Source organism: Herpailurus yagouaroundi, unplaced genomic scaffold (genome assembly GCF_014898765.1).
Source record: "Herpailurus yagouaroundi ecotype Mexico unplaced genomic scaffold, PumYag 379, whole genome shotgun sequence".
NCBI lineage: Eukaryota > Metazoa > Chordata > Mammalia > Carnivora > Felidae > Herpailurus > Herpailurus yagouaroundi.
In genome coordinates this window covers 911,383-933,702 of record NW_024412596.1, presented here as the reverse complement: position 1 = coordinate 933,702, position 22,320 = coordinate 911,383, and the positions used below count along the sequence as shown (strand labels likewise).

The window sequence follows — 22,320 nt, the reverse complement described above, 5'->3', positions numbered from 1 at the left end:
GGAGCCTAGAGTCCCCTTCCATTCCCAAACCCAGACCAGGGGCCACATGTTACTAGCAGCCCCAAAAAATGAACAGATGACTGAGGGGTGGATTAACAGAGGAGTTAGTTTTACCCTTTCTCCTTTCTGTTGTTGTTTTTAAGTTTATTTGTTTTTTGTTTTTGTTTTGTTTTTTGGTTTTTTTTTTGAGAACGAGAGAGCGCTTGTGCACAAGCGGGGGAGGGGCAGAGAGAAGGAGAGACAGAATCCCAAGCAGGCTCTGCGCCATCAGAGCCCGATTTGGGGCTCAAACTCACCACCGGTGGGATAAGGACCCGAGCGGAGATCAAGAGTCTGACGCTTAATTACTGAGCCACCCAGGAGCCCCACTGCTTTCTCTGTTTTAAACCTCTCTGCCGCTTATTTTTAACACCTGTTAATTACTTTTGCGCATTGAGTCCTTCTTTCAAGTCTTCCGGTGCTTAAAATATACTCACTGTACCGTCCTTTGCTTGATGGTTCTATTGTCTGCAGCTGGAGGGTACTTACTCTCATCCATGACAGATGGTTCACTCTTGTGCTTTCTAATTTGGGGCTGTGAACTCAGAGTCAGCAGGGCCTTACCTATGCTTCAAAGGTATTATGAACCCTGAGCTATGTTATTTGTTCATTTTATCAGGGCTGACGATTCAATTTATCATTTTATGCAGATGGTGATCCAGGTAAGGACAAGCCACTGGTAATGGATCCTCAGGAGAGATTTTCTATTGCCATCAGATCTCGGTGAACCAGATGGTTCTTTTATACTCGCTAAGCTGATGGAAATGGAAAGATTTTTTTTTTCTAGTCTACTCTTTTGGTTTTTTAAAGTTTACTCATTTATTTTGAGAGGGAGAGCGCAGGTGAGGGAGAGGCGGAGAGAGAGGGAGAGAGAGAGGATCCCGAGCAGGCTCCTCAATGCCAGCACAGAGCCTGATTCAGGGCTCGAACCCACGAACCGTGGGAGCCAGAGTCACGACCTGAGCCAGAGTTGAACACGCTCAACCGACTGAGCCACCCAGCTGCTCCATTTCTAGTCTGTTCTTTCACTGAAGGTGTCTCCCTTTAAGGGGTTGAGCTTTAAATTAGGGTCTCGGTTTTCAATGCCCCAACGAGGCCAGGCCTCATCTCCGATCTCCAGGCGGGTATAAAACCCAAGCCCCTGCATTGCCAAGATCTGCACAACCACACAGCCCCCTCACAGCTCTGGTTTTCAATTTCCTCTTTGTAGGCGGGGATTCCCCTTACTAAACGCAGTTATGCATTTTAAAGGATGTTTACTTGATTTTATGCTGAATTTCTAAACGCGTCAAGGTGGGCATGTGTTTGTCAGGTTATACCGTTCACAATATCACAAAGCCCAGACTATTTCCTCTGTGAACAACTTCAAATCTCTTCCACCATAAAACAACCAACCAATCCAGCCTCTCATTCTCCATCCTTCACCACACGTTGCCTCCCACCTCCCGCACAGCCGAACTTTCAGAAAGAGCTGTCTGTCCTAACTGCCTACATTTTCTCCTCTCGGGAGTGCCTGCGCCCTGCTGCAGGCTCCCACCTGCTTCCAGCACTCTAGAGAGGCCGCTTTCACCAAAATCACGGCCTGCATATTTCAATGAAAGGGCACTGGATACGCTCCCGTCGGCAGCATTAGACATTTTGATTCTTTTCCTGACACATTTTCTTCGCTTGGCTTCTGTGACTCCACACACAATCTGATCTCCCTACCCTCCCTCTGACCATCCTCTCTGGCCTTTTTGTGGTCTGTGTTCTTCAGAGGACAGTCCTGGAAGACTTTTGATGTCTGACGCACTTCCCCTGGGCAATCTGTCTCATACTTGAGAGTCCCTGACTCTCCACCTCCAACGGCGGCAGATACAGTCCATGTTCTGCCATTATTCCCAACTCCTAGTAACAGCGGTGGAGAGACAGAACGATCAACTAAAGGATTATCTTAGAACCACTCCACAGCTATCCCTGGGTACAGAGTCAGTATTCATCCCCAGGATAAAACCAAAAAGAAAGAGGGATGCCTGGGTGGCTCAGTTGGTTAAATGTCCGACTTCAGCTCGGGTCATGATCTTGCGGTTTGTGAGTTTGAGCCCCACATCGCGCTCATAGGTGACCACGTGGACCAGGGGACAGAGGTGGGAAGGAATAATATGTCTGTCTGTAGGACAGCAGCCACTAGGCTCTACTAATCATGTCTGTCTTGATTTTCCAGCAGAAACTAGAATCCAGATTTTTAGGTAAAAATCAAGCAAAATGTTGGTCACTTTATATAGATATAGATTTAGATGTAGATATAGATATAGATAGATCAGGGTTTCTTGTTCCCCTTCCCCACACCCAGGTGACACTTGGCGTGTCTGGAGACATTTTTGGCTGTAACATCGAGGGGGATACTACCGGTACCTAGCGGGTAGAGACCAAAGACGCTGCTGAATATCCCACAGCATGCAGGAAAGTCTCCCCCCACCAAGAATTATCTGGGTCAAAAGTCAATACTGTGAAGGTGGGGAAACCCCTGATTTAAGACCATCTGGGAACAGGCTGCCACGCCTCATACCACCAAAGCCAAATGAAGCAAGGCTGTGGGCCACGTGTGATTCATGACCCATCAGCTGGAGATCACTTTTTAAAATTTTTTTAAATTTCTTCTTTCTATAGAGAAAGAGAGCGCATTGGTGGGGAAGAAGGGCAGAGGGAGAGAGGGAGACTCTTAGGCAGGCTCCATGCTCAGTGTGGAGCCCAGCATGGGGCTGGGCTTGAGATTGTGAGTTCAAGCTTTATGTTGGGCTCCGTGCAGGGCATAAAGCCTACTTAGAAGAAGAAGAAGAAGAAGAAGAAGAAGAAGAAGAAGAAGAAGAAGAAAAAGAAGAAGAAGAAGAAGAAGAAGAAGAAGAAGAAGAAGGCAAAGCCCAAATTCATAGATCCAGAGAACAGATTGGTTTTGGCAGAGGTGGGGTGTGGGGGGTAGGCAAAGTGGGTGAAGGGGGTCAAAGGTACAAACTTATAGTCACAAAATAAATAAGTCCTGATGATGTAATGTACCACGTGGTGCCTATAGTTAACAATACTGTAATCTATGCTGGAAAGCTGCTAAGAGAGTAGATCTTAAAAGTTCTCATCACAAGAAAAGAAAACTGTGACTAGATGTGGGGATGGATGTTAACTAGACTTCTTGTGGTAATCATTGTGCAATATACACAGATATCGAGTCATCACATTATACACTTCAACTAATATAATGTTCTATGTCAATTACATCTCAATTCAAAAAAAAAAAAGTGAAGGCAAAAAAGAGACATTTTCAGATTTACAAAAGCTGAACCACAAGACCCACACCCAATGAAATTGTAAAATGACATCCTTTGAGCAGCAGAAAAATAATCCTAGAAGAAATCTGGATTGACAAAAGGAATGAGAAGCATCAGAAATAGTAGAAATTGTAGGGACGCCTGAGTGGCTCAGTTGGTTAGGCGTCCAACTCTTGGTTCCAGCTCAGGTCATGATCTCACAGTTTGTGAGTTCAAGCCCTGCCTCAGGCTCCCTGCTCACAGCGCAAAGCCTGCCTGGTATTCTCTCTCTCCCTCTCTCTCTCTGCCCCCTCTCCACTCTCTCTGTCTCTCAAAATAAATAAACTTAGATGTAGGGGCATCTGGTTGGCTCAGTCAGTAGACCATGAGACTCTGGATCTCTGGGTTGTGAGATCAAGCCCCACATTGGATATAGAGATTACATAAAATTTTTTTTTAATCTTAAAAAAAGTAAATAGTAGACATATGGATACACACACACACACACACACACACGCACATATATGACTTATTTTCTTATTATTTAAGTGCCTTTCAAGGATAATTGATTTTCTCAACAAAAAGAATAGTATATTTGGGGGGTTGAATATATATAAAAGTTAAATACATGACAATGATAGCATAAAGGCCAAGAGGGGAGAAATGGAAGTCTATAGTTGTAAGGTTTTTATAATATATATGATGTGGTGTATGCCCATCAAAAGCAGACTGATGAATGTTAAAGATGAATGCTATAAACCCTAAAGCAACCACACACACACACACACACACACACACACACACACACACACACAAGCAAAGAGTTATAGCTCAACAAAGGAGGGGGAAAAAACATTTAAAAAAATACCTCCAACAAAAAGCATAAGAAGGGACACCTGGGTGGCTCAGTCGGTTAAGCATCTGACTTCGGGTTGGGTCATGATCTCACAGTTCATGAGTTCAAGCCCTGCGTCGGGCTCTGTGCTAACAGTTCAGAACCTGGAGCCTGCTTTGGATTCTGTGTCTCCCTCTGTCTCTGCCCCACCCCTGCTTGCTCTCGGTCCCTGTCTTTCTTGAAAAGAAACATTAAAAACATGTTTTAAAGGCAACAAAAGAGGAAAAGGGGAAAAAAGAACAAATAAAAAACAAGTAGCAAGATGATAGATTCAATTCTAACCATATCAATGATTACATTAAACATAAATAGTCCAGGCTAGATTGGAAAGGACACCACTTTACACCCACTAGGGTGGCTAGAACAAAAAAGATAACAAGAAGTGTTGCTGAGGATGTGGAGAAATTGGAACTCTTGTACATTGCTAGTGGGTATGTAAAATGATGGCCCAACAGCTTTGGAAAGCAGTTTGACAAGTGCCTGAAAAAGTTAAACATTGGGGCGCCCGGGTGGCTCAGTTGGTCAAGCGTTGGACACTTGATCTCAGCTCGGGTCTTGATGTCAGGGTCGTGAATTCAGTCCTTCATGCTGGGCACGGAGCCTACTTAAAACTACAACAGCAACAACAACAAAGTTAAACACGATCCAGAAATTCTCTGGGTGTATATACCCAAGAGAAATTGAAAACATAAGTTTACACACACAAAAAAAACCTGCCCATGAATGTTCACAGCAGCATTATTCATAGTAGCCAAAAAAGTGGAAGCAAGACATATGTGCATCAATGGTGAATGAATAAACAAAATGTGGTCTACTCACAAAATGAAATACTATTCAGCCACAAAAGGAAATGAATTACTGATGTGTGCTACAATGTGCATGAACCTTGGAAATACGCCAGGTGAAATAAGTCAGACACAAAGGGCCATATACTGTATGATTCTATTTACATGAAATGTCCAGAAGAGGAAAATCCATAGAGACAGAAAGTAGAATAAAGGTTGCCAGTGGATGAGGGAATGGGGAGTGGGTATTATATAGTGGAAATTATACAGTGGGGATGGTTCCACAACTCCATAAATATACTAAACACCACTGGATGGAACATTTTGAAAGGGTGAATTTTATGGGATCAAATTACATTCTCAATCTTCAAAAGTTAATACATCAAGAAGACGGGATTAGATCTGTTATTTAAAGTTGTATGGGGCCTCTGAGTGGCTTAGTCATTTGAACGTCCAACTCTTGGTTTGGGCTCAGGTCATTATCTCACGGTTTGTGGGTTTGAGCCTCGCGTTGGGCTCTGCGCTGACAGGGTGGAGCCTGCTTGAAATTCTCTCTCTCCTCCCCCCTCTTTCCCTGTCCCTCCCCTGCTTTCATGTGCGCACACTCTCTCTTTCTCTAAAAATAAGTGAACTTCAGAGGCACCTGGGTGGCTCAGTCGGTTGGGTGACCAACTCTTGATTTCAGCTCGTCATGATTTCATGGTTCATGAGTTTGAGCCCCACACCGGGCTCTGTGCTGACAGTGGGAACCTGCTTGGGATTCTCTCTCTCCCTCTCTCTCTCTCTGTCCCTCCCATGAGTGCTCCTTCTCTCTCTCAAAGTAAATAAATAAACTTAAAAAAAAAACTTTATAAAGGGGTACTTGGGTGGCTCAGTCAGTTAAGCATCCGACTTCAGCTCAGGTCATGATCTCTCAGTTCGAGGGTTCGAGCCCCACGTCAGGCTCCTCGTGGACAGCTCACAGCCTGGAGCCTGCTTCGGATTCTGTGTCTCCCTCTCTCTCTGCCCCTCCCCTGCTTACACTTTGTCTCTCCCCCTCTCTCAAAAATAAACAAACATAAACATTTTTTTAAAAAATAGCAAAACTAACAAAAATAAAGAAAAGTATGTATAAGCTAAATTCTTTCTCCTTCACACAGGGAGTCCATAGAGCTTTAAAAGCTATAAAGGATCATCTTTACAATTCAAGAGAGCCACCAGAAGAATTAGAAACTTCTTAAAAGTGGTTCTCTCCAGGGAATGGGAGTGCATAGAGATTTTCACTTCTTCATTTTATACCATGGTAACTGAATTAATTAACAAATGAAAAATAAAGGTGAGGATAAATTAACTGGTGGTTCTCCTTTAATTATTGTATGCAGAGCTTCCCTGAATTGTTGCCACAGACAGGTCATGGAAAACAGTTTTCTTGCACCTTCTCTGTCTTCCCCCATACACTTTTCATTCATTAGAATTCATTAGATTGGAATTAAAAAAAAATTCAAGTCTTGGCTTAGCCCCTGAAATCATCCGTCTATTTGGGCAGTTACTTTACCACAAATACAAAACTGTGTCAAGTACAATCCTTTACCTAAAAAACTGCCAAATCTCAATAAATTCCCCTTCCGGCTCGCAACGTTGGAGAAAACAAAGCAAATCGTGCAAAAACTAAAAATGACATAGTTTGGGTTCTCAGTGAGATTGCCGTTAAGGGGCTTTTATTGTTGTTTGTTCATATGGGAAGAACGATTTTTATCCAGCCTTTAGGAAATCAGCATTGTCCTTCACATACTGGTGTATTATTCGAACAAAACTGCTCTCCTTTGGCTAAAAAGCAACCAAATATCAAGAAGCAAGGGGCTTGCGGGTAGCTCTTCGTTGGTACTATGGCTTTGGAATCCCTAGCTGAATTGCTGGGAGAGAGGAAAAGAGGTTACCCGGCAACCCACCAAATAGAGAGATGTTTGAGGATCTCTGCTTCTGATCATTTTCCAGTAGCGCTGTACTGGATTCCAGTGGTCCAAACAGCGCTACAGGGGCGCCTGGGTGGCGCAGTCGGTTAAGCGTCGGACTTCAGCCAGGTCACGATCTCGCGGTCCGTGAGTTTGAGCCCCGCGTCAGGCTCTGGGCTGATGGCTCAGAGCCTGGAGCCTGTTTCCGATTCTGTGTCTCCCTCTCTCTCTGCCCCTCCCCCGTTCATGCTCTGTCTCTCTCTGTCCCCCCAAAAATAAATAAACGTTGAAAAAAAAATAAATTTAAAAAAATAAAGAGCGCTACATACCTGAAATGAAGAAAGCCCTCATCATCTGGCATAAATCTGAGGTGTACAGGGATCAATGGAGACGTTATTCACAGCCTTACGGTCAGATTCCCTTCAGTACTTTGTAGATTGGTTTTACAAGCTGAGCTACTTAGGGCCTCAGAAAGCAGGTCTTAAAATGTTGCCAAGTAACTGCCAAAATGATCTATTACTCGGGAAGTGATTGGAACAGAGTCCACAGGTACTAAAATATTTATGGAATTTTACCTACTATATTGTCTTGAAGGGCTGGCGATAAATTAATATACGTGTCCACACCGCATAATGCCACAGTGGGATCTTTTAAAGATCCGAAGTTGAATTGCTTTCAGATACGGTTTGGTTTGCTAATAATGTCCTGCCGTTTTTAAATGCCTTCAGTTTTTAACTGGCCTTGGCACGCTAAAACTCATGCCCACTGAGTTCACTGACTCTGTCAGCCTGGTGTGACCTCTTTGCCTTCCCCGGCCCCGCCCCCGCTGGACTCGATGCCCCAGTTGGCGGGTGGAGGGCTGGGAACAGGGACGAGGACATGGAAGGGTGGATGGGTTGGTGAGTCAATAACACTTGGGTAACCTCTGGAGTCCACAGGGCCTTATAAAATCGCTGAGAGACCTTGAGCGGTTGGATGGAGATGTGGTCAGGGGAGTAAGCTGGGGAAGTGGGTGGAAGAAGGAATTGTGGCACACCTCTCCTCCGTTTCCATCCTTGAGCTGCTGCACTGTGTATTCATAGCCTCCTTGGCCGGTATCTTTGGAGCCCAGAAAGGAAGATGGAAGCAGAGAAAGGAAAGGTGGTGTGATCGCAGTGCCCTCTGGTGGTCAAGAGGGGACTCGACATGTGGTATTCTTAGATACAAATATTTTCATTGTCTAGTCTCCACCTCACCCCCCACCCCCCCCCGCCGCGTCCCCCCCGCACCCCCCTGATAGAATATAAACTCCACAAGGACAGGGATTTTTGTCTGTTTACTCATTGTTGTATATCCACCGTCTCGAATTGTGCCTGGTACCATAGTAGGTGTTGAATACATATTTATTGAATGAGTGGCTGACGGATTTCAAACCCGGCTCCGCCACTTTATTGATGTACGACCCTGAGCAGCTCTCTTAACTTCATAAATCCTCAGCTTCCTCACGGGTAAAATAGAGACGCTCACCCCCACCCCTCACGAGCACTGAGGGAAAGAGACCCACCTACCCGGGCTGAGCTACAGGCGCTCAGGCAATGGGTGTTCCCGCCCACCCACCAGCCAGCGTTGATGGTGCATTATATGCTCACTGCAGCACCCGATTTGATGGGCACACTCGCCATGATGAGCATGGGTCTTACTGGGCATGGGCAGCTTGGGAGAAATCATCCAAACCCAATCCCAGGCTGGCCAGGCAAGAAGGAAGTGTACCCCGATAGACAGGGTGATATCAGGTGAGGTGTGAGATTTCTCTTCTCCCAATCCTGCCCCCCCCCCCCGCTCCTTCCACCCAACCCCCCAACTCCCACAGCCACACCCAACTCTTCCTACTGCCACGAACCCATGGGGCTCCATCTGCCCTCTGAGCCTTTGCGCATGCTGTTCCCTCTGACCGCAGTCCCTTCTCTCCACCCACATTGCCACAACCCACATTCAGAGCTCTGAGGGGCTGCATCAGCCTCCTCCTGGGCTCCCTGCAGCCACTGCAGCCCCCTCGAACGCATCTTTGTGCCACGGACTCGGTCTAAACTGCAAATGTGCTTATCTCACTTTCCAGCTTCGGTCTGATTGTTCTCGGGACAGAGTCCAAGTCCTCTGACCTACCATCTCGTGGTCTGGACCCAGCCCAGCTCCTAGCCATCTCGCCTCTCTTGATCCCATCTTCAAATCTTCCACCAAACAATCCAAGTCATTTCCCACCTCTGAGCCTTTGCCCTTGCCCTCCCCTCTGCCTGGAAATCCACTCCCTGGCAAGGAAGGCATGTGTTGTTTTTGCCTGCTCAGGATCCATTTCCTTTTCCTCTGGTAATGGAATCCTCTCCCAGCTCTCCAATCTGGAGGTGCCTGTAGGGCTGACCCATTTCTGCCTTCAAGGCAGCCTGAGACTCAGCCTGGTAGATTTCTTTTTTCTGTCTTAATTGGGATTTGGTGGGTGCCGTTGGCCGCCGCCCACTCAGCTTTGTCTTATTCCAGCTTCTCCCAAGTATTTTATCAGCTTAGGTCCCGGAGGCTTTGAGTTTGAGATTCCTGGTACATTTCTCCCTTCTGCCTCTGTCAGGCACTGATTCCCTCCTGGACCCCAAGTGTTTTGCCTTCCCATTCCCAGCACATCCAGGAATCCTGACTTCCTTATTTTGATACTCAGAAGTGCCCCCCCCCCATCCCCCCAGTTCTATCGGTGTTCAGTTATGCCTCTCCGGGTCTGGGGATCTGAGGCTCAGAGATCTAAATTCTTCCAGAGCCGGGAAGTCTGCCTAGCCGAGCATGACTGTTTTCCCTGGAGAAAGGACAGGAGGACCCAGGGGTGGAAGTGTGTATTAGAGAACAGGTGCGGCCCCAGGTGGCACGACTGGGCTGTGTCCTGTGAGAATGGTCCCTTCAGACCAGGGCATCACCAAAGGCAGCAGCTTACCACTTCCGCCCCGCATCTTTGCTAGATTATTCTCCACTCTGTGCTCTCAGCCTGGCCACAGCAGGCACTCAGTGCATAATTAGTGTGTGAATGATGGTCTTGGCTTGTCTGGGGCTTTCACATCTGAGATGAGCTCATTGTTTTCTTGATCTGCTCCCTTCCCAGCAAGGGGTCTCCAGCACTGACAGGGGGGAGACCTCCCCCCTTGAGGTTACCTCCCTCAAGGCAGACTGGGATGCCCCAGGCTCTCCCTGGGGAAGGGGCTTTGTGGACCAGCTGTTTTTCTCTCCTCCTGGCAAAGGGCAGAGAAGACAGTGGGTTCTAGGAGGGAAGAGGTGGCTCCAGAAGGGAGCCCTTCTGGAAAGTCACCTCAGGAGCCGCTTTGCCCTGAGGGACCCCTCATGTCCTTTCCTGCCCGAAGGGTTAGAGAGAGGCGAGCTCCCCGGGCTTGGAGTGAGGGTACAGTAGCCAAACAAGTGAGTGATACCTCAGGTGTGTGAGTGTGTTTGGGAAGCTGGATTTAGATCCTCTGCTTAGACCCCTGAGTCTTGACTTAGCAGGAAAAGTTGATGTCTGAACATGGACTTCCACCTGCCCCATCCCTCCTCCCTCAGGTGACCTCTGCTCTGGCCCCAGCTGCCCACCTTCCTTTCCCAGCTGATGATAGCGCTATGGGACCAGAACCTAAAAGGCCCTCGGCACCCAATGGCGATGCACATCTAGGTTGGAAACCCTGGTAGTGAATGGTCAGGTTCTCACCTCCTCCAAGGAGGTGGTAACAGGAGTCAGAGGAGAGAGGGAACACACTGAATACCAGTACAACACGGGCATCGACCCAGTGGAATGTTCTAGCTGAATACAGACCTGATGCCATATACCCTCAGATATAAACTGCCATTGACCTTAAAACACACACGCTATTACTGGAAAAGAGACTTGTCAATTACACTTCGACCAATGTTTTCTTATCATGTAGCAGTTCTTTCTGGTATTTGCTAAAAGAGCTGTCTGGGACTTATTTCAAACATAGATTGTTATCATGTTTTATCTACAAGCTGCATGCTAGGGCCATGATGCATGGCTATGTGATTACTGACGCCTGGCTGATGGTGACCACTAGACGCCATTGGTTAAAGACGCACTTTGACGTGGGAGAAGGTAGTATGTGAAAAAAGGCCTATCTCAGAATCGACGGACTATGGGAATTTCTAAGAGTTACTGAACACTTCTTATGTGTTAATTATCACCCAAAGAAATTCATAAGGTTGATCATTTATCAGACCCATTTTACAGATGAGCAGAGGTGAAATCAGCCCCTCCACCCCCACATAGGCAGAGCCAGACGTCAGCCCAGGCTAACGCCCCGAGAGTCCTGTACTGCAGACTCGAGGGGCCCAAGAAACTGTGATTCCCCTGCCAGAGGCGCCCTCTTTGGCTTTAGGTCCGGTAGGCGTGGCACACTGGAGTGGCGCCTTCCGCAAACAGCTTGAGGGAGAAATCCAGGGCCGGGGCAGCCTGGGTCAGCATCCCCAGGGAGATGATGTCAATGTGGGGCCCGCAGAACTGAGGCAGGTTGGCCAGGGTGATGCCCCCGCTGGCCTCCACGCCCACACTCGGGAAGCGGGCCTTCAGCGCAGCGGCCGTGGCGTGCAGTTCCTGCGGGACACAAACACAAGCCGGGGGGAGGTGAGAGCGCGGGACGGCGGCCCCTTCCCGGGAAGCAGACCCCACCTTACCTCGGGCCTGAAGTTGTCCAGCAGGACGAGGTCTGCGCCTGCCTCGGCCGCCTCCACAGCCTCCCGCAGACTGCCCACCTCGACCTCCACCTTCAGGGAGAAGTCGGCCACCTGCCGGGCGCCTCGAACCGCCTGTCGGGCAGAGGGGGCAGAGGGGACGGGAGGGTGAGGGCGAGGACAGGGGCACTTGACACGGGGCACAGTGAGCTGGGCCTGGCGTTGGAAGGGCCCCGGGGGGATAACAAGCTTGGGTTCATGAGAACGTCTGGCATCAGGATGGCTTCTTTTACATGGGCGGGGGGGGGGGGGGGGGGGGGGGCCGGGGGGGGGGCCAAAAACACCCCCCCAACCCCCCAGGGCGTGGTCGGGGAGTCTCAGGTAGAGGGGAAGGGCTGCGGCGGGGGAGGTGGGAACGGGGCCGGGCAGGGGCCCGGCCGGACACGCACCTTTCCGACACCACCGGCTGCCAGGACGTGGTTGTCCTTCACCATCACCAGCCCTCCCAGGTCGTATCGGTGGGCGGCGGCCCCGCCCACCAGGAGCCCGTACTTCTCCACCAGCCGGAAGCCTGGCGTGGTCTTCCTCGTGCCCGCCACGTGCCCGGCCCAGCCGGCCCCCCGCGCGGCCTCCACTGCCGTGGCCGCGGCGCTGGCCACCCCGCTGCAGCGGGCCAGCGTGTTCAAGGCCACCCGCTCCCCCAGCAGCAGGCAGTGGGCGGGGCCCCGGACCTCGGCCACCTGGGCCACGGGCGCCAGCTTGGAGCCCTCGGGGAGGAGCCAGGAGACCTGGCAGTTGACTTGGGCGAAGATGGCATCGAAGAAAGGCCTCCCGGCCAGTACCCCGGCGGACTTGGCCCACAGCGCCGCCTGCGCGGGGGCTGCCCCCGTCACCAAGGCTGCGTGGTTGGGACCTGGGCAGTCCTCTCGGAGCCAGCTGTCTGCCAGGGCGGCCAGAGTGGCGGGGGGCAGCAGCAGCGCCAGGCCTGGGAAGGAAAGACAGAGAACAGGTTATGCTTTGGCCCCCTCGCCCATAGTCAGGGGTGGTTGTCAAAACATGTAAGGACCAGTGGGGCGCCTGGCTGGCTCGGTCCAGTGAGCCTGTGGCTCTTGATCTCCCCGTTTCCAGTTGGAGCCCAGTGCTAGGTGTAGAGATTACTTAAAAATAAAACCTTAGGGGGGGAAAGAACTTTGAACAACCAGCTACATTGGGGACTAGCCAATCAGGACGAAGACATGGGGGTCCTGGAAGAGGGGTTTGTGGGCAGGACAAGGTTGTCCCATTAAGGAAATAAAAATACAGGGCACCTAGTTAAATTTCTGACAAACATCAAGTTTGTTTTTAAATTTTTAAATTTTTTTTACTTTTAATGTTTATTTATTTTTGAGAGAGAGAGAGACAGTGTGAGCAGTCTCGCAAAAGGGGGGGGCACAGAATCCAAAGCAGGCTCCAGGCTCTGAGCTGTCAGTACAGAGCCCGATGCAGGGCTTGAACCCACGAACCGTGAGATCATGGCCTGAGCCAAAGTCGGACACTTAACTGACTGAGCCACCCAGGTGCCCCTGTTTTTAACTTTTTAAAAAAATTTTTGAGAAAGACAGAGAGTGAGCAGGGGAGGGGCAGAGAGAGGGGGAGTCACGGAATCCAGAGCAGGCTCCAGGCTCTGAGCTGTCAGCAGAGAACCGCATGCAGGGCTCGAACCCACGATCCATGAGATCATGAACCTGAGCCCAAGTTGAGCACTTAACCAACTAAGCCACCCAGGTGCCCCCCTTTTTTTAGTATAAATATATCCTACGTGATATTTAGAATATACTTACACTTGAAATTTATCCGATTATCTGAAATTCAAGTTTAACTGAGTGGCCTGTATTTTATGTGTCAAACCTAGTGCTAGATCAACAGCTATTTATCAACTGGAAGAGAAGGCACCTAAAAGTCACCAGCAGCCTTTCCAGTCTGCCTGGCATAGGAGGATTAGTTGTGAGTGGAAGCTTCCAGCAGAATGTGTGTGCTCCACAGCACCAAGGGTTTTCCAGCTGGAAGCTCGGCTTTTTACAGATGTGGAGACTGGGGAGAGGCAGGTCTGCTGAGGTCACACAGCAAATTGGTGGCAGGGTCAGACCAACCGGGCCCCTCTGCCTTTGCTCTCTTGCCTTGTAGACTCCTCCCACGCCTGATGTTTCCACAAACTGTCCTCTCTCTAGAGATGGGGGCGGTACAAGGAGGAAGGTGCAGGGGAAAATTGCGTTTGAGCCCTTGCTCTATGAGGCACAGCTTCAGGAGTGTGGGTGAGTCCTTTCCCTGTAAAAAAAAGTTGCGGACAAGGTGGTAGTTCCCGCCAGCGTGTAGCCGCTAACGGGCCCCTCATGTCTGTTGAATGAGTGGGTGACCGCAGAGGCCGAGCTCAGACACGGTGCGACATCGCCATCTGTCGGCCAGGAGGAGACCTGAAGCCTCCTGCCCTCGAGCCAAGGACAGAACTCGTGGCCCCTCTGGGGGAGGGGGGAGAAGGCTGGATAGCACGTTGCAGGGTTTTGTTTTGCTTCCTCATTTTGCTCCAAGTCGAAGACCAGGCATTCTGGTTTGCTCTACTCTCAGAAAAAGGCCCTTCTTGCCCAGCCTTTCTCCCCCAACGCCAAGCACCCAATCTGCACGCCGCGCCCCCCACCCCCTACCCTCACTCTCAGTGATTGCACCTGGCCCTTCTGTCCCACACTCTGCCCCATGTGGCTTCCATTCCTCCCTCAGAACCGTCTGTGCCCTGGCGGGTGCTGGGAGCCGACAGTAAAGCCGACAAAGACATGGTTCCCATCTCCACCGTTCACCGTCCAGCCAGCGGACGTAGGGCAGAGACGCGGAAGCTCCCACTCCATCCATACCAGATGCAGTGGTGTTTGCTTTTTAAAGTGAATCTGAATCCATCACCCGGTGAGTATATGGTAAACAAGCTGTGAGACTCCCCTGCAGGGTAATTCTCCTGGGCAACAAAGAAAGGAACCGAGCGCGCGCGCGCGCGCGCGCGCGCACACACACACACACACACACACACACACACACACGACAGGGACACATTTCCAATGTATTCTAAGTAAAGGAGTCACATTCTAAAGGCTACATGGTATTTGAGTTCATCCACATGACATTCTGGAAAAGGCAAAAACCACAGCAAGAGAACAGACTGGTGGTTTCCTGGGGCGGGGTGGGGGAGGGGCGGGCCACAAAGGAGCAGCCCCCTCCCCCCCCCCGGAGGGCGGGGGGGGGGGGGCGTTGGATAGGACTGAACTATATTTTGTCTCTGATGGTGGCTGCACCACTGATGCGTTTGCCAAGACTCATAGAACTAAGCATAAAACAGGGTGAATTTTGCTCTCTGTAATGATACCTCATTAAACCTGACTTGAAGACAATAAAAAAGTACGTCACTCTCCTGCTTAGATCCCCGCTTTCGTTGTGTCAGTTCCAGCTGACCCTTCTCTCCGTTGTTTTCATTGAGTCTTTTTTTTCAATGTTTATTTTTTATTTTTGACAGAGAGAGAGAGACAGAGCATGAGCAGGGGAGGGGTAGAGAGAGAGGGAGACACAGAATCGGAAACAGGCTCCAGGCTCCGAGCCATCAGCACAGAGCCCAATGCGGGGCTTGAACTCACAGACCGCGAGATCGTGACCTGAGCCAAAGTCGGACGCTTAACCAACTGAGCCACCCAGGCACCCCCGTTTTCATTTACTTTTTTGACAAGTCCTTATTGAACACCTGCTCTGCGCCAAGGAGTAATTTCTGGGTGACAGAATGGGCAGCTCTTCCTCTTAGCTTTTGGGCCTCAGCCTATGTTGTTCCAAGCCTGTGCCTCTGCCTGGAAGTCCCTTCCCTTCTTCCCCTCACCCCAAACTCCTCCTCCACCTCTACACCTCTTTCAGGTCTTCTCTGGGGCATCAGTTCCTCGGCAGGGGCGCTCGCACACCTCCTAAATCAGGCCACATGCGCAGTCGACTCCTTGTTCTTCATCCACACTCTACTGTTGTCTCTCTAGGGACAGAAGTGCGTCCATCCAGAGAGTTCTCTGCTGTGTCTCAAGTGCCTAACACACCAAACCATACAAATGTGCCGCTTTTACAGGTCAAAGATGGTCACGTATTGGCGATTTCATGTTATTTAGCTTCACACTAGGTGTTCAATGATATTCATCCAAGTAGAGAGGCTGCCCAGTTTGAGGAACCAGAACCCAGACTGGGGCCATAAGGCCTGCGTTCCAATACTGCCCCAGCCACCTCCAGCTGAGTTATCTTGGGCAAGTGACTGAACATCTCCAGGGCCTCAAGGTGCCTCCTTTGTGACAGGGATAACAAAAATAATCGCCTCACAGGGTTGTATGGAAATTAAGTGGGTTAGTATTTGCAAAGCCCTCGGGAACACTGTCTGGCACATAGCAGATGTGTTTGCCAAAGGGTGGCTGAACATTTACCAAGGGTCGTGGGAGCAAAGACGAAGAAATGACTAAGTGTCCAGGAGGAAGGGGGAGGTGGTTTTAGTGGCCTTGAAGGATGAGTAATGTTTTCCAGGCAGAGTTACGAGGTAGGGAGGGGGTGGGGAGACATTTCAGGCTGAAAAAGCAGGTGTTCAAGGCTCAAAAGTAAGAAAAGAGAGAAAGTTTGTAAGGGAGGACTTCGGGGAAGAAAAGGGATGGCCAGAGTGAAGAAGGACTGAATTATTTAGCTCAGCAATTTGGACAGAACTTAGGGGCCATCACGGAATTTTAAGCAAGAGAATTACTATTTTTTTAAAGGTTTCATTTTTAAGTAATCTCTACACCCATCATGGGGCCCGAACTCACAACCCTGAGATCAAGAGTCACATGCTCGAAGGGGCACCTGGGTGGCTCAGTGGGTTAAGTGTCTGACTTCAGCTCATGTCATGATCTCACTGTCCGTGAGTTCGAGCCCCTCGCTCTCTGCCCCTCCCCCACTCACACTCTGTCTCTCAAAAATGAATAAACATTAAAAAAAAATTAAGGACGGGCTAGGTGGCTCAGTCGGTTGAGCGTCTGAGCGGCTCAGGTCATGATCTCGCAGTTGACGAGTTCAAGCCCCACATCGGGCTCTGTGCTGACAGTTCAGAACCTGGAGCCTGCTTTGGATTCGATGTCTCCCTCTCTCTCTGCCCCTCCCCGCTCATGCTCTGTCTCTGTCTCAAAAATAAATATAAACATTAAAAAAAAATTTTTTGGGGGCGCCTGGGTGGCTCAGTCGGTTAAGCATCCGACTTCGGCTCAGGTCACGATCTCGCGGTCCGCGAGTTCGAGCCCCGCGTCGGGCTCTGGGCTGATGGCTCAGAGCCTGGAGCCTGCTTCCGATTCTGTGTTTCCCTCTCTCTCTGCCCTTCCCCGTTCATGCTGTGTCTCTCTCTGTCTCAAAAATAAATAAAGGTTAAAAAAAAAAAATTTTTTTTTTTAATTAGAGAGTCGCATGCTCTAGCAACTGAGCCAGACAGGTACCCCAAGCAAGAAAATTATAGAATTATGATTTTTTTCTAGAAGAATAACTTCATCCACCAACTAGAGACCGGTTGGGAGGCAAAAGGAGGCTGAGGCGATTGGCCAGACAAAAAAAAGAGACGAAGCCCTGAACTTGGGCAGGAACCATAGGAATAGCAAACAGGGGCAAACGTGAAAGCTGTAGGAGCCACCGGAATTAGCAGCTCATGAGATGCAGAAGCCTTGGGTTTCTGCCGTGAGTAGCTGAAAACTGACATAAGGAGAAGTTCAGGGTGGGGGATGGGAACAGCAGAAACCAGCAGCCCGCGTGCCCGCCGTGGGCACCGCACTTCTCTCAGGCTCTCTCCTCGGAAACCCACCACAGGGAATTATTGCCATTTTACAAGTACGGACACTGGATGTCAAGGAGCGTCCTGCGTCGTGCCCTGGTGCCACAGCGTATAAATAAGCAGCAGAGCTGGGGGGAAAGAGTGGCTTCGGCTTTGCAGATGTTAAGGTTGCGCTGCCAGCAAGAAAACGTGCGTGGCCGTGTCCTGATGGTGGGACCTGGAGTTCGGAGAGACACTGGGTGAGGAACGGGGATTTTGGAGCCACCAGCAGACATGGGTGATGACTAAGCATAGCAACGCGTAAGATCATCAGGTCAGGTAAGAAGAGGAGGGCTCTGGGAAGCACCAGTATTTAAAAAGAGAAGTGGCACCAGGAGGGAGTGGGCGTCTGGAGCCGAGGGTTTCAAGAAGTAGGATGTGAGCAGAAGCAAATAGAAGGAAGGCTGCAATGGGCATAAGACTTAGCAGCTGGGAGGCCATTGCCAGAGCAGTCTTAGCACTGGGTAGTGGGGGCAGAAGCCACATGGTCATGGTCAAGGAGTACATGGGAGGAGAGGAAGTGGTGGCGGTGGGTGTGACTGACCACTCTACTTGGCAGAAGCTGAGAGAGCAGGGGGCCCTGCTCCCCGGGGAGCTTTTCAGACAGTCTGCTGCTCAGCCCCAGCCCAGACCAACCGAATCAGAATCTTTCCGGGTGGGTTCTAGGCATCCAAGTTTTGGAAGAGCTTCCCCTGTGACTCAGATGCACATAAGGGCTAAGAACCCATGCTCCAAGGCACCTGGCTGGATTGGTCAGTAGAACAAGTGAGTCTGGATCTTGGGGTCATGAGTTCGAGCCCCGTGTTGGGTGTAGAGATTATTTAAAAAAAAAAAAAAAAAAAAAAGAAGAGGAAAAAAAAGAACCTATGCTCACTTGTGCTCACACAAGTCCACACCTCCTGCCTTCATTTATATGAAATGTCCAGAAAATGCAAATCAAAGAGACAGACATCAGAATAGTGGTTGTCGGGGGTTGGGAATGAACTCTAAATGGCATAGGGTTGGAAGGATGGCAATGACCTGTGGGCACGGGTGCCTGGGTGGCTCAGTCAGTGAGGCATCTGACTCTTAAGCATCTGACTTGATCTCAGGGTCGTGAGTTCAAGCCCCACATTGGGCTCCGTGCTGGCTGGGGAGCCTACTTTAAAAAAAAAAAAAAAGGCAGGCACCACCTTGCACCCCAGTGAACTCTGGGCACTGAAAATCAGGAAGAAAGACAACTAGATACTGGGTGTTCCTGACAGGAGAGCACATCACCACCCAGCAATACTCTTGCCCAAATAGCCAACCCAGAGTAAGATCAGACTTCTAGATGCAACCATCAATTTACAAGAAAACCAGAGGACAAAGGAACATGTTAAACTCTACCATGGGAATACAGCCAGCAAAATTCAGACCATAGGAAACTCTACCAGAGAACAGTCTAATTTTTCCAACAAATACAGTGCAAAAGAAAAGGTTAAAAGAATCTTAAAACAGGGGTGCCTGGCCAGCTCAGTCAGTAGAGCATTGATCTCGGGGTCGTGAGTTTGAGTCTTATGTTGGGTGTAGAGATTACTTAAAACTAAAATCTGTAAGGGCACCTGTGTGGCTCAGTCGGTTAAAGTGTCTGACTCTTGGTTTGGCCTCAGGTCATGATCTCATGATTTGTGGGATCGAGCCCCTTGACAGCGTGGAGCCTGCTTGGGATTCTCTCTCTCTCCTCTCTCTCTCTGCCCCTCCCCCTGCTCACATGCTGGCAAACAAAATTCTCTCTCAAAATAAACATTTTTAGGGGTGCCTGGGTGGTTCAGTCAGTTGAGCGTCTGACTTCAGCTCAGGTCATGATCTCACAGCTTGTGAGTTCGAGCCCCATGTCAGGCTCTGTGCTGACAGCTCAGAGCCTGGAGTCTGCTTCTGATTCTGTGTCTCCCTCTCTCTCTGCCCCTAACCCACTCACATTCTGTCTCTGTCTCTCTCAAAAATAAATAAACATTAAGAAAAATTTTAAAAAATAAACATTTTTAAAAACTAAAATAAAACATAAAAAAAGTTTTTTAAAGAATCTTAAAACACATGCCAATCAATTGCAACATACGGATCTTATTTGGATCCTAATTCAAACAAAGTGAAACCAAATTAGAGCATTAATGAAACAACTGAAAATTTGGACACCAACTGGATGTTTGAAAACATTAAGGACTTTTTTTTTTTAAGTTTATTTGTTTTTCAAAGAGACAGAGAGCACAAGCTGGGGAGAGGGGCAGGGAGAGAGGGACAGAGAATCCCAAGCGGGACTCGACCCCACAAACCATGAGATCATGGCCTGAGCTGAAATCAAGAGTCTGATGCTGAACCAACTGAGCCACCCAGGCGCCCCACATTAAGGATCTTTTTTTTTTTTTTTAACTTTGTTGTAAAGAAAAGTTAGTTGTGATAATTGTATTGTGGTTGCAATAAAAAGAAACATCCTTATGTTTTCTTAGGAAATACACAGCGAGATGTTCATGTATGAAAAGACTGGAGAGCCGGCTTTACTTTAAGGTAATCCTGAAAGGTAGAAAGTAGAAATGGTGTGGCTAGAGCTGGGCTGGCCAAAAGTTGGTGGTTGTTGAGGCTTGCATGATGGGTACATGAGGGTTCATCATCTTTTTCTGTTTATTTTTGTTTGAAAAATCCTTATAATGAAAAAAGTTAGGAAGGAAGGTAGGAAGGAAGGAAGGTAAGAAGGAAGGAAAAAAGAAAGAGAGAGGAAGGGAAAAAAGAAAGAGAGAGAAAGGGGAAGAGAGGACCGTCATTTGACATAGGGTCAAGGAAGGTTGTGGGTTGTTTTGTTTTGTTTTGTTTTGTTTTGAAGTGGGCTTCACGCCCAGCACAGACCCCAATGTCCGACTTGATTGAACTCACAAACGTGAGATCAGGACTTGAGCTTGATCGAGAGCTGGATGCTTAACCAACGGAGCCACCCAGGCGCCCCAAGGAAAGTTTTTTTAGGATGGGTAAGGCAGTCCTGCTCAACCTTGGCTGCACAATGGAATCATCTGGGGAGCTCTGCAAAATGCTGATGCCTTGGCTGCCCTCCCCCCACCCCAAGATTCTAACTGCAATGTGGTAACATAATTTCAATTTTGTCGTAGAGCTGAGAGCTTCAGAAGTGCAGGAAAAGAATCATCTCTACCATGGGTCAGTGCCTACAGGCCTGGCACGTTGTCACAAATCCTACCCCCAGTTCCTCAAGCTCGAGCTCACTCATATTTACAGGTGGAGATCTGAACCCAGAAATGTAGAGGAAACTACCTACAGAGCAGAGCCAGGAAGTGATAAAGCAGGACAATGACCAGGGTGGACCCAGGTCTCCCCTCTCCAGGCCGGGTGCTTTGGGACCCCCACGAAACCTCCACCAGCAGGGGTTACTCTCTCGGAGCCTTTGAGATCCATCGTTCGGGGTGCGAATCGCTGAGTGAGAATGTTACAGGCTCCGTGTTCCGTTTGTGAAAAATAAACAAATACCTCTGGTTTGCTTCAGCCTCCCCACCCCATGCATTTCCAACAAAAGGGATTCCTGAGGGAAGCAGCTGTTACTGAAAGGAACTTCAGAGAAGGGAGAGCTGTTTTGGCAACTGCCAGAGGAGACCTTGCCTAGAAACTGCCACCCAGAGGGCGGCTGTCACGCCCTGTCCCGCCTTCTATCCTTGCGGTTGTCATATGTAAAAGTTCTCTCAAGGTGCCCAGACTTCAGAGATCATAGTTTTATCCTGTGGGATGTAACTTAGATCTCTTCATTGGCTGTCCAGAATTTCATTAAAATTGGCATCTCGGGGCACCTGGGTGGCTCAGTAGGTTAAGCTTCTGACTTTGGCTCAGGTCATGGTCTCGTGGTTCCATGACTCCAAGTCCCACATCGGGCTCTCTGCTGTCAACGTGGAGGCTGCCTAGGATCCTGTCTCCTTCGCTCTGCCCTTCCCCCGCTCAAGCATGGGCTCTCTCTCTCTCAAAAATAAGTAAACGTTAAAAAAGTAATGGGAATGCAAGCTGGTGCAGCCACTCTGGAAAACAGTATGGAGGTTCCTCAAAAAACTAAAAATAGAACTACCCTACGACCCAGCAATGGCACTACTAGGCATTTATCCAAGGGATACAGGTGTGCTGTTTCAAAGGGGCACATGCACCCCCATGTTTATAGCAGCACCATCGACAACAGCCAAAGGATGGAAAGAGCCCAAATGGCCATCGATGGATGAATGGATAAAGACGATGTGGTATATATATACAACGGAGTATTACTCGGCAATCAAAAAGAATGAAATCTTGCCATTTGCAACTGATCTCACATGATCTCAGTGGATGGAACTGGAGGGTATTATGCTAAGTGAAATTAGTCAGAGAAAGACAAACATCATATGACTTCACTCATAGGAGGACTTTAAGAGACAAAACAGATGAACATAAGGGAAGGGAAACAAAAATAATATAAAAACAGGGAGGCGGACAGAAGAGACTCATAAATATGGAGAACAAACTGAGGGTTACTGGAGGGGTTGTGGGAGGGGGGATGGGCTCAATGGGGAAGGGGCACTAAGGAATCTACTCCTGAAACCATTGTTGCACTATATGCTAGCTAATCTGGGTGTAAATTTAAAATTAAAAATAAATACATAAGTACATAAATACATAAAATTTAAAAAAATTGGCATCCCTGTTCCTGAGGGGATGCAAAGCATCATGGCATATTTCTTGCCTGCACTTCCTTCCTCCCTCCCTCCCTTCCCACTTCCTTCCTTCCTTAAGTTTTATTTATCTAAGTGATCTCTACACCCAACATGGGGCTCGAACTCATGACAAGAGTCGTGTACTCTTCTGACTGAGCCAG

At 49.0% G+C, this 22,320-nt stretch overlaps 1 protein-coding gene and 1 long non-coding RNA gene across 2 annotated transcripts in view; one reads left to right on the top strand and one right to left on the bottom strand.

The window, feature by feature from the left end:
- Positions 1 to 11,136: 11,136 nt before the first annotated feature.
- The window catches only part of QPRT (quinolinate phosphoribosyltransferase), a 15,701-nt gene continuing 4,517 nt past the window's right edge, over positions 11,137 to 22,320 (bottom strand). Inside the window, exons 2-4 of the mRNA XM_040463078.1 lie at positions 12,061 to 12,596; positions 11,615 to 11,746; positions 11,137 to 11,534 (exon numbers count right to left, since the gene is read on the bottom strand). Coding sequence (XP_040319012.1) covers positions 11,316 to 11,534; positions 11,615 to 11,746; positions 12,061 to 12,596 — 887 coding nt within the window. The 3' untranslated portion in view covers positions 11,137 to 11,315. The remainder of the gene's footprint in view (positions 11,535 to 11,614; positions 11,747 to 12,060; positions 12,597 to 22,320) is intronic.
- LOC121022156 (uncharacterized) lies at positions 13,824 to 20,881 on the top strand. Its single transcript, XR_005786838.1, has 3 exons — positions 13,824 to 14,542; positions 17,592 to 17,750; positions 20,595 to 20,881. It is a non-coding gene; the product is annotated as an uncharacterized LOC121022156 (long non-coding RNA).